The 12279-nt window shown below is 39.6% G+C and overlaps 1 protein-coding gene across 2 annotated transcripts; it reads right to left on the reverse strand.

Moving 5' to 3' along the window:
• Positions 1-6: 6 nt before the first annotated feature.
• On the reverse strand, positions 7-12238 carry LOC104912832 (alpha-2-macroglobulin-like). Of its 2 annotated transcripts, XM_031555621.1 has the most exons (14): positions 11643-12238; positions 10750-10834; positions 9928-10051; positions 9171-9285; positions 8926-9035; positions 7468-7629; positions 6955-7182; positions 5329-5392; positions 3966-4108; positions 3465-3614; positions 3102-3272; positions 2318-2417; positions 769-895; positions 7-497 (listed from the first exon to the last, which is right to left on the reverse strand). In XM_031555621.1, the coding sequence occupies exons 2-14, from the start codon at positions 10794-10796 to the stop codon at positions 254-256; spliced, it is 1785 nt and encodes a 594-aa protein (XP_031411481.1). In that variant the 5' UTR covers positions 10797-10834; positions 11643-12238; the 3' UTR covers positions 7-253. The 2 variants fall into 2 exon arrangements, with proteins under 2 accessions (XP_031411481.1, XP_031411483.1); XM_031555623.1 differs by lacking the exon at positions 11643-12238 and having other exon boundaries at positions 10750-11602.
• Positions 12239-12279: the final 41 nt, after the last annotated feature.

The raw sequence follows: 12279 nt of genomic DNA on the forward strand, positions 1-12279 counted from the left end.
CCTGCCATTTGTAGAGAGGTGTAATCAAGGAATGATCTTGAGAGAAAGGGAGAAGACAGAGTGCTAGGAAAAATTAGCAATTTCTTCTGTAGCAAAGGAGCAGGAAGCTGGAGTTGTATGTGGGCATTTCCAGCATGTTGAAGGTATAACATAAGAATTTCAGGGAGGAAGGGGTCTAAGGCTAGTCAGAGATAAGAAAGAAGGCTAGGTGTAGGCAAAGAGTATACAAGAAGGTACAGGTATGAAGAAGGATTTAAGTCTTCCTTACTCTGATGCAGGCTGTCAGGTAGTTGAAAACAGTGGCTTTCAGTGTGAAGGCCTCACCACGCACTACAGAGTAAGGTAGGGTGAGCTCTACAAAAAAAGGCTGGAAGGCTCTGAGGGACACTGTTGGTGACAGGCCAAAGCCTGTGTCTGGGGACATGCAGAATGCACTGGCTTTCCATTCAGTGATGGTGTCAGGGATGGTCACATCTAGTTCAGCATTTCCCTCAGAGCTGGTGAGGGACAGAGAGCAAGGTTTCAGTCATATTCTGGAGATCATCTATTTTTTTTTCTCAGCCTAATGAACAGCAACTATTCACAGGAAATTTCTGTCCAGTTGGGATATGGGCATTATGTTTTGCAGGTCCTCCCAAAACATCCTGTACTTAGCATCCTTGAGCAATCCCTCTGTCTACTAAAAATATTCCCTCACCAAAATATTGACAGTTTTACAGAAGCTTAACTATCTTCTGAGGTTTTGCCCCAATTCCCATAAACACTTACTTCACTGAAAATATGTCCCAAATCCATGTCTCAGGGAAGTACTTCCGGATGGTCTCCATGGGACTGCCAGCATCCATCCCTTTTAACATTGCATAGTCTGAATCATCAAGCAGTTGCGATGCACTGACTAAAAAATTTGTTACAGGAAAAGATAAGTCAAACTCCATTCTAATCAAGGAGGATGCAATGCTTCCAGTCAGTGGTTATTTTTTGGTAAAATTCTAACACTGAAAGAACAACTTGAAAAATTTAATCATGGTAAGACTCACAGATTCAAACTCTGAGCTGCCTCTGTTTGGAATTAGCATTCCCTGTACTACATTCTTAACCTCACATCAACTGCTCACTGGAAACTGGGGTTGATCATTCTAATTCCACTGCCAGCAAATCCAGGATCACCAAATGGGTTGGTTGTAACGAGGCTACTGACCGTACTTTTCTGTTGCACTAAGGAAGTCAAATGTGGAACTCACTGCCTCCAGATATTATGGTTGCATATAGCTTAATAAATTTCATTTAGCGGATTGTATTTATACACGGCCAGAAACTGCAGTTACACTTATCCTTCCCCTTCTCCATCTCAAATTCTTATGAACTGAATATTTACATCTCCAGGTACAAGCACATAAGCAGTTCCAGAGTAGGGAGACCAATTCTGACAATGTTTCAGAGTGCTGTGCCTTATGAAAGGCTTTCCTTCAGTCTTGAAAGACTCTACACCTTTTCATAGTGCAGAGTAGTCTCAGGCCATGCTCTGAAGACAGATCTGGCATTTCAAAACAGAAGATCGGATCTGTTATGACTAGGAGCGTCCTCAAGACCAAAGGCTATTGTTCGTAATAGTAGCTGAGCAACTGTACCACAAACAAACAAACAAACAAACAAACAAACAAATGTTTCACAACCTAGTTGTTTAGGAAAAATGAAAAAAATCAGTCATTTGGGAAAAACAGTAATATTTTTTTCTGTCTTTGCAGTCACTGATGCTGCAAAGAATGAAATGACCTACACAGACTCTTAAAATCGTATGAATAGGAAAACTGGGAACAGAATAAAATTTTCCCACCCTCAGCGCAACACATCAGCTCACAGATTCATATCACCTTCTCATCACCTTGACTTACTTGTGCCATAGTTATTTCCCTAGTTATTGCTGGAATGTAACTACCTTGAAGTAGAGACTGTCATTGTTTAGGTTTCTATAGGTGAACTCTGATTTGGTGGAACAAAGCCTACACTTCATGCCTGGCAGTCCATCCAATATAGATGGATGGTCTTAGCATCCATGGGATCCTTGCTGTAGAGCTTGGCATGTAATTCACTGAGCACAGTCTTAACCAGACATTTCTTTTTAGATGAGAATAAGGTGTATCAGTTTCATATTTCAGGATTGAATCCAGAAGGAAGTGATCCTGAATAAGGCTGTATCTTAGTTCAAAGTTTGATTGTTCTAGTGTAATTAATATTCAAAGAAGTAGAGGAGAAGAAAGAAGCATGATGGTAAATCTTAGGTAGTTGTTTGGAGATAAAATGAAGCAGGTCTCCTTACTAGAACCACTGTAACTCCTTTCCATCATATGCGCTGTGTAATGCTGGCAGACTTCAGGCTTATGGATCTTGTTGCTAGTGAAGACTTTTAAGCCTATCAGCTGTTAAACAAAAAGAAAGAACAATAAAAAAGCAAATAAGCTTTTGAAATTATGCTATTTTTAATCTGCCAAGCATAGATGTATCTGGAATTGGTCAGAACAGTAAAGGCTTGTATATAAAATGCTAAGTAGACTGGTTCAACCCAATTATTGAAGCTTTATCATGATATATTCATCCTAAGGCTAAATCCTGACATGATTAGATGAAAAGCTTTGAAGACCATAGTCTGCCTTGGGGACATCTGTCTTGGTGAAAATGATGTGTGAAAAGCATTGAATTGAAAGTATCCAAAAAATTACATGCAGGACTCTTTAGATTGGTATTTTTGTGGGTTATTACAGTAACTGGAACTTTATTAAACCGCTATCTACACCAAACAGAGAACTTGCATGACTGAGGAGGGGATTTCTGCTATTAGGCCAGTACTCGTGACTGTTTCCTTATTTGAGCCCATTCACTGGCTTTTGCACTAGCACTGAGGAGACCCCTCAAGGTTTTAACGGCTCAGAGGAGCACTTACGTATCAGCAATGAGCCCATACAGAGGCAGGGACTGGGCCTTGCATACACAGATTAGCAAGCTCACAGCAAACTTAATTCAAAAAGACCTTCAAGATGGGGAAGAAGAGGAAAGGATACTGTATTCTGAAAAGAAATAAAGAAAAATCGAAGTCTGGTGCTTACTTTGAGAATTTCGTAAGCATCACCTTCACCATCAGGAGAAATGGGTACATAGGTGAATCCATTCAGTAATATGTTGTCAAGTGACACACAGGGGTTTACATCTTCTTCTTCCAAGTAGTAGCCCTTGAAGCTATAGCCCCGGAGTTCCTTGAGTGGGAGAAGGTTATACACCTTGGAAAATGCAAACAACCAGGTAAAAATGTTAGCACTCGCAGAGACACAGAAACTAACAGTCCAGTGATAGAATGTGGCTACTAAAACCAGTTATGGTGAATGCCATACATGGCCTTGTGTCCATTCTGGTGTTAATAAGTACTTAGTTAATTTTTGTATTACTTACTACTAGAAACAGCAAAGACTTACAGAGCTGGGAGAGAGCTCATTTTCAGGCTTCCTGAGGAGAACACTCCTGTCCACGGCACGGAGGGCACACAGGGACCTTGGTGAGGAATGGAGTTTCAGACTTGTGTTGGAGGCAGGAAGTTCTTCCTTGGGTAGAAAACTCAAGTTGACCTGCAACACCAAAAGTAGGTTAAAGTAGCCAGTTTTCCAGATGCTGTTAGATACTCTTAGATACTGAAGTATCTAGCTTTGCGAATTGAGTTTTGCTAGTGCTCTACAACTCTTCTAATATATTCAGCTTTTACTAGTGTGATTCATAATGACCAGCAGTTATCTTTGTTATTATGTTTTCCTTCACTTTTGTAGTTACGGCTTTGTAACTTATTCTGAATATTAGTAACTAAACCTCGGTCAGTGTCTGATGAGACAATTTCATGAACCCATTGTGAGTTCTGCCTCCATGATGGGATTAATAACTGAACTTACGGCCATGAACAAACAGAAATGCTGATTTTTACTTACTTTATTGAGAAGGCAACTTTCAACCTGGAATTCTCCTGTACTAGCAATGACTTCTCCACTGTGTGAAGTGGTATAGACAAGCATTTGTGCCAGGGGAGCAATTGTCGCCTCAACAGGTAAAATCAACTGGAATATCCCATAAGCTAAAAGAAAGAAGAAATACTAAGCTATATAACAAGATGTTCCAGCCCATATATTTGTCTTCTTGATATAAAGAAGTTCATAATTTTAGTTAGGAGGGGCATGAAGTCTACATGACTGAAGTCTATGCTTATTGCTGAAGAACATCTGAATTCAATTGTGATAGTGATTATGTAATAGCCAAATTAGATGTTTGGAGGGTCTCAACATGCCCTCTGGATCCTCCCCAGCTATTGTCTGGCTTTACCTCCTAATGTTCCTAGCCCCTTTATTCCTCAAGCTCTAAGATCTTCTGCAGTCTACAAAACAATAGATGACCAAAGAAGAACATACACAGAAATTAAGGAGAGTTGTAGCATTCAGCAGCAGTCAAGACTGCAGTATGATTGAAAGAAAAGTTCCTCAAAGTTAGTCCTAAGCTAGTATTTACCTGGAACACCAAACTTTTACCCCAGCTACAGTGAGAAATGCTCCTTTATGTTGAAAGGATCTTTCTAACTGGACCTGAGTTTCATTTCACAGTATGTATGAAGGTGATAGAAAGTCTCTTGATATGAGTCAGGGTGTTAGTTTAGTTACTACAACTAGAGGGGAAGCAGAGTTTTCTAACACCCTCTCACAACATCATGTCTTGTAGCAACCAAGATCTTTTAGTTCTGCATACAGTTTATTCCCACTATGGTGCAAATCCTCATAGACTTCCAAAATGGTTTCCCTGGTCTCATTGTCAAAAGACTTTTAAAGATGCAACATAGACAGTCTCAGTCATTCAAATCTGTAATCCACGGACATTTATGCATACAGAATACATGCATTAGTTGGAACATATATATATACATGTTTTCACATTTAAAAGAAAGAAATAACGTCCTCAAAGATAAATAAAAAAGAGAGACAGAAGGAAAAAGAGATATCTTCCAACTCATCCGTGAATCTTACAACATTGATAAGTACTCACAATCAGAATTGATTACATTGCTCAGCAGGAAAGCATTTGTTTGAGAAAAAAAAAAATCTGTGTATTTTCTGTGTATCTTCTAAAATATTTTGGTCAAAAGCATAGCAACAGAAAGAATTCAGACAAAACACAACCAACTCAAACTATTTAATCGAAGAAGAATTAAATTTCTTCAGTTTTTTAAAATGTTTGAACTGAAATAATTTCTCTATATCCTCCTATCCCCATCTCATAGTAGATGCTAAAATCCTTATTTCTGCTCACCATTTCCAGGATCCACAGTCAGATCATAGGTGTCTGCTAACATAATACTTCCCTTGGCCATCACCTGTGTGACAGAGAAAGATTTCCATAATTACTGCTGGTGGTGATGAAGGGAAGAAAAATGAATGTTCACTGGGTAAGCTGTAGGATATGTGAGCATGAATAGTAGTAACAACTGTGAGCAAGGATGATACTAAGCAAGAGTCAGACTCAAATTTACTAAGTTTTTTAAGCAAGAAATGTTCCCTCCTTGAAAAGACCAGTGTTTCCTCATTAGTCAGACCCAGTTTTACTTTTGTACACATTACATGTGTATTTCAGGTTCAAATGCACTTTGTTTCTGAACTCACAAAGGTTTGTGGATTGATATGCACTTTTCTAACATTTTTGAACAGACTGATGACCAAAGATTGTCCTCACTTAACTCTTACTTGCTTTGTGAAACACAGTGGAGAAAAAACGAATCAGAATTATTTCCATAATTCACACAGAGTTTGAATAGAAGAACACAGGCTATAAACAACAAGTACTTGAATAAAGTACCTGAAGCCAGATTTAAAACAACATCCTGAATGCTGCCTGTAATTTCCTCATTTCAAGGAATAGTTTTCTTTTTACAACCCAAAATGATCTTTATACAATTACTGCGCACTCCCGTACTCTATGGGGGATATCTATGTCATAGCACTGTATTTTAATTTCAAGGTGTGGCTTATACACCTATGAAATGTAAGTTCCCTGACTGCTTACCTGCTTTATAATTAAGATAATCTTTCCCAAGCTACTAGGATAAACAGGAATCCTATGTTTCAATTTACGGTTAACAGTCTTGAAAATAATCACATGGATATGTCTACCACAGTTCTCTATTCCCTTTCTTGTAATCTTACTGAGATAAGTCCTTGTAACTCCCCCAGATGTTTTTTATGTCTGTTCCCCCGATTTCTTCTAGATCTGCATAGCTAGAAGAAATCTCATCTCTTTTGCTAGTATTACTAAATGAAATAGCCAGGAAAAAAAGATTCGGGGGAAAGAAATACTATCTGAGTGTTCACTTGTTTCTTTCTCTTTTCCCAAGCAGAAGTCATGGACCATTGCTCAGTCACAGCTGAATTAGTTTATCTTCTCTGCCCTCAATACAAGTGTATTACAATTTCTTCCAGTTGCCTTGGTATCCTGAACTTTCCATTACTGATTGATTTATAGAAAAAAAAAAAAAAAAAAGCTCTAAATTTATTAATCTTTTCCAATTCTGTAGCTAGAGGTCTTACTTTAGTTTCAGTGGTCAGGTATCTACCAAAAGACTGAGAAGGAAACTGGTTTTGTAACCATTTAGGAACCAGAATGTGGAATGGGATAGAAGAGTATTAAGAAATGAGAGTCTTGACAATATTCTGTACACCAACATTTTGTCTCTCTTCTGTCTTAAGCAAACACAGGCAACCTACCCAAGACAGAAAACAGAAGACAACATGGGAAACATTATGGGAATGTGTTTAAGTCCAACTGCTACCGATCATACTTCCAGTTCCAAGCTCCCTCCACTGCAACTGGCTAAGGACTAATCACCTAGCAATGATATGGTTGCTATGGACATGGATCAAAGTAACAACAAACAATTCTTACCAAATAGTAAATGATAATTTTCCTCTGCTGTTCAATAACCTTTGGTGTGAAGATATAGTGCACCTGGATCTCTGCGGAGGAGCCACAACTTAACATCTCCAACTTGGGCTCAATTTTGAGGAAGCTCTTACTGGGGGAGTAAAACCGACTTATTCTACGCATGGCATGCTCATGTGAAGGCGTGATCCAGTCACTGACATAACAGTTCAGTTCAGGTTTATATTCAGCCTGATAAAGAAGAATAAAAAATTCACAGCTGACTAAAACCAGGCAACAAGTCATATGGATGTCCATGGGCAAACTCTGGCTGTGTTCTGTATCTCTCATTCTCAGATGAAGGTAAAGAAAAAGATACATTAGAAAAACATGCACAGGAGACAGAGTAGAGAGGTGACCTGCCAAAAAACTTGCTTAATTTCCTTTTTGGAAGAAAGGCTGATGACTTATATAAATATATTTCCTCTGCTGAACAAAAAGATAGAGATAGGCCCCTGCCCTGTCTCTGCCACTCACTCGGATTTCCAGGGAGGCTTCTGTGAACGTGGTAGTATCAATGGAAAACCAGGATAGTCCCTGCTCATCTGTAGTGTAATTTCCTTTGTATATGTCTCCATTCACAGAAATCCTGATGGTTTCATTGGCAATGGGAACATCATTACCATCTACCAGCTTCACCTAGAAAAGCAAAAGCAAACTTCAGATTTTAAGCTACAAACAGAAATAATTCCTAAGTTCTAAAACCCCCTCTCCCTCTTCTTCTTTGCTAGGCTAGATGTTTCTTATGGAGAAGAACAAAATAGAAGAATGTGGAAATGCGCATGGTGAGTCCTAAGTTGTTCGAGGCAGCAGATCTTCATCAGCAAAGCAATCTAATCATCCCATGGAACTCATCTATTAGCACCTTGATTTTCTTAGCCAGTTTTAATTGTTCTATTCAGACTCTTTGATGACATTCATCACATATTACCTGCCTCTTACTCCAGCAATTCTGAGTTCAATTAGGCTTGTGCCTTGTCAGAGCATTAGACTAACCTGCATCATGGTTAGATCTACACTCAGCTCTTCCTCCTGCTGTTCCCATCATGTTGATAGGACTTCCTTGTTTGAGCTCAGCTCTGACTTACTGCCTTATGCTGCCTGGTGACCACTAGACTATTGGTGGAACTTGAAATTGTTAACATCCCTGCTCTGCTTTGCTCCTGGCTAAATTTTCCTTGAGGAATGGCCCATGCTTGCTGCTCCCTGATGTTACTCTTGTATGACAGAACAACAGACTGTCTATTCTTTACTGTGATGACAGCTGGGAGGTTCAGGGACATGCGTTTCTTAGGTACCCTGGCAGACAGTAATTTGTCTGCCTTTGCAAAGGTTATGTCATCTGCACACACTGCTATTCCAATTGATGAAATTGCACACCAGTGTCATGGTTTTATGATTTTTGTTATCAGTAACATAATGTAGAGAACTGGGAGTTAAAGTGTCCAGTTCCATGGACTGCCAATTTTCTGAATACCTGGTTTTCAGAAGAGAAGAACTACACACCCCAGAAGACTTTTTCATTTCCATTTTCTGTTCTGAGGGAAAGAAAACTGTTCACAAGCCACAGGACATTACTTTTTCCCTTTCTGCTTGTCTCTGCGTGTGTGCTCCCTAGCTGTCTCACCTTCAGCATTAGAGTAAGACCTTTGGCTTTTGGACACTCTCATTTTATTTGATTTATTAGCTTCAATTCCAACTGTATTATTGTTATCTTGCATTCCAATATAATATTTAGTAAATTAACTTTCCTCCTCAGATTGTTTTGTTTTTAGGCCCATCTCCCTACCCTTTCCCTATCCCCCTTTCCCAGACAGATCTGTGTGTCCCTCCACCCCATTAATCACGGAACTGGGCTGAACCGGCTTGTAAACCATTGACAACCAATGAGTTTGCTGTGACATTACACTTTCCAAGATCTCAGAAGTTACCCACCCTGCCAAAGAGTGGGATCCCTGGTCTGTAATGAGAATCCAACAGGTCAAAGCTGACTTTGCTCATTATGGATGTGATTTCACAGGAGCCTGTTCCAGTCACAACTATTCCTGAGAGAGAGCACAATAAAGAGCGATTATTAATGAACTTTAAGATTTTTAGACACGCCATTCTACCTTCCCCATCTTTGCCAAGCTCACCTCTTGCAGCCTACAATTAATTTCCCACCTCCATGTGACACATACCTGTACCATCTTCTGTGATCTTGCCTTGCACCTCAATGCTCATCTTATATCCCCTGCGCCGGAGATGAAATATCTTAGTCCTTACTACATCAGAAACACACCCATGAGCATCTGCCTAAGTAAGGGTTTGGAGAGAAAATAGAAACAACTTGGGTGCCTTGTAGAACAGAAACGCTCAGTACAACATGCTTAATTTCTGTTCATGTAACCTCAGATGTTCTTAATGTTTTATGTCTTTATGTTCTTAATACTTAGTTCTCCAGTCATGCAGAGCTTTCCTTATTAACTCCTTTCCTTATTAACTCCAAAACAAAACTCAGTTTTGTCTTCCTGCTTCTTTCATTGTCTTTACTCTCCTCATTTTTTTACTTTTTCCCTTCTGTGTTTGACCCATTTATATATTGCCTTCTTGTCTTCTCATTCTCTATGCTCTTTGCTCCCTGCCAATCTTTCCCACAGTTATGACATTCTGTCAAAGGTTCTTCCCTAGTTTGGTGATAAATACCAGAGACCTCACAACTGCTAGTTGTGCTAATTTCACTGGAGTCAGGATTTCAGCTGTGGGGTTTTCTTCATTTCTGTTTCCAGTTTAATGACTGATCTCTTAAAAACATCTTCCTCTGAGAACATCTGCTTTTTCCTGAACAGTTATCACTGATGTCCTACCATCTACCAACAGTCACAGATTTGCCCTCTTAATTTAAGCAACGCTGCCCATTACTCATAAGGACTCCTACATTTTAATCTTGTAGCTCACCTGCCTGGTGAATTCTTCACATACAGCTTCTCCTTCTTTTCTATAACAATGTGAAGCAGAATGGGAAAATTTCCGGCACACTTGGACACTCACCAAACCAGGGACTGGTTTTCCATAGGTGTAACTATAATCACAAAGTATTAAACAATATACTAGATGATGAGATAAGCAGTCAGAGTCACATTCAGACATACATCCCTAAGAATTTATGTGGATTACATAGTAGTATTTCTTCTTAAAGCCCAATCTGATACTCTAATCATTCTAGTGATTATGTTTCCATCATTATAGTGGTGAGATTCTTACATTAGAACCTGATCTAGGTGGGAGGTCTCTATAGCAATGCAGAAATATATTGCATAATATTTTGTCAGTTGGAAGTATCTCTGTATCACAAACAGTTAAGGGTTCAGGTGAACAGGGGCTCAAGCAGAACAATGTATAAGTTACAAACTACAACACTGTTTTTTACACAACCTGCTTAAGTGATGTCGGATCTGACATCCCCAAGTACTGGAAGGTTCAGGAGTGGTAGAGAAGCTCTAACTGATCAGATGTAAAGACAGAAAGAGAAAATGTAGAATAAACTAAGAAGAGAGAACTGGTGATTGGTTTGACATCATCCTCTAAGGAATTGTTAAGGTCAAGTAGCAGCCTCAGAATATACAGGGCAGAACAAGCCTGCCTGCACAAGATCTCTTTAAAAAATATGAAAAACATTCCTTTTTTTATTTTATTATTATTATTATTATTATTTAGTTCTTAGTGGAAAGGAGGACTGAAGGATGCTTGAGAGAGATTTACTCCAGCTCTGTGACTCACAGACCACAGACGGACACTGGAAGTTCCTTGTCCTCAATAGTGATCATCTTAGGCAGCTTCACCAGGACCTCATACTTGGGCAGCACTAGGTGGGAGACAGAAAATGTGATGTGAGAAGAGTGAAAAGCTGTATACTGCACAGAAACCCAAACAGAGAGTCAGAATCAGCTCAATGTGAACCACCAATAGTCTTCAGTATCACTCTACTACCCCTTTCTTATGTTTCTGTTGACTTCACTACCGTTTGTTTTTAAAGGGAATTAGGGAGGGTGAGGGTTGTAGCCTCTACCTTCCCTCATTTGCAGCACATAGTTGTGTGACCATATTGGCATCAGACAGCTATATGGATCGATTCAGATATGCCTATTCAGATGGACACACTGCTATCTGCATGTTGTGTTCCGTGTTTCACAACACATAATTTTTAGTTAAGCCAAAGCAGTGCATTCACCGCCTGTGTGATTTGCTACATCGAAACAGCTCAAATAATTGATTCTCTCTTGATGTTTCTTACTGTTCTTGAAAATCCAGCCTGCTATGAAATCTCATTTTTTTTTCAAGTGAATGAGGTGGCAATAAAATCTGATACGGAGGGTGGCAAGTAAAAAGCAAGTTTTGTTTCTGACTTGTTACATCTCTCTTCCTAGACCTCATCCTGCAACACTGTCCCTCAGCTACTCATACCCAGGACTGTGTGATGGCCTACTTCTGGGGTTTGCACCTGAAGTTTTTTTGTTTTCCCTGGTGCAAGGAAGTAAAAGGAGTGAGATTGCACACCTCCTCAGCTCAGTGTTTCAACACTCTTCAAAAGCTCAGCATGATATGTAAAAGAGTTAGCAAAATAGGAGATTCATGGGAATGAGGCTAAAGAACAAATAAAAGAAGTAGCTTACCACAAGGCTAGGAAAGGGACAAATATCTTTAGTTTGGGGAGGAGGCCTGTGACATCTTTGTGGGAGGAGGCACAGTCCATCCGTCACAGTGACAGGGTGGAGCCTAGAACCCAGTTTCTGTTTCAGTTATCCTTATGACATAATAGCTTTATCTGTGACCCAGATAAGACAGATCCCAAGCACTTCAGTTACAGTCTTCTTTGGATCTGCATCCTTTGTTTTCCAGAAACTGTGAGTTCTGAGCAATGAGCTGAGTGAACCAAGTTGTTTACAGCCAGGGGAGGCCCAGGGAAAACCAGCATGGGGTACAGGCCAAGAGGCTGCTCAGATGCACACAGGCTAGGCAGAGAGACATCTATGCACAGCAGACTGGGTTAGATTAGGTAACCCAAACAGCACATTGCTCCTTATTTAGTTTCCACCAACAGCCCACTTTCATTTTTCTTATAACATTTCTCAAATGTTATTCTTTAAGTTGGGATGCTGTGGTTTATCTCCAACCAACCAGTTTCTAAACTTCCCCAGAAACAAGAAGAAAAGGAAAAAGAGAGAGGGCTACAAGTGGAGAAACAGAACTGATGCAGATATTGTGAGCCAGTATCACCAAAATGCTATAACTGCTTGCTTTGTGTCTAGT

This window comes from Meleagris gallopavo, chromosome 1 (genome assembly GCF_000146605.3).
Source record: "Meleagris gallopavo isolate NT-WF06-2002-E0010 breed Aviagen turkey brand Nicholas breeding stock chromosome 1, Turkey_5.1, whole genome shotgun sequence".
Taxonomy (NCBI): domain Eukaryota; kingdom Metazoa; phylum Chordata; class Aves; order Galliformes; family Phasianidae; genus Meleagris; species Meleagris gallopavo.

What these genes read in the sequence shown, in the direction of transcription:
- LOC104912832 (XM_031555621.1), bottom strand. Translation starts at nt 10,796, where the DNA reads ATGATCACTATTGAGGACAAGGAACTTCCAGTGTCCGTCTGTGGTCT. An exon ending in GATCACAGAAGATGGTACAG is followed by an intron (nt 9,036 to 9,170) that starts GTATGTGTCACA and finishes GCTCTCTCTCAG; the next exon opens with GAATAGTTGTGACTGGAACA. An exon ending in AAAGTTGCCTTCTCAATAAA is followed by an intron (nt 3,615 to 3,965) that starts GTAAGTAAAAAT and finishes TTGGTGTTGCAG; the next exon opens with GTCAACTTGAGTTTTCTACC.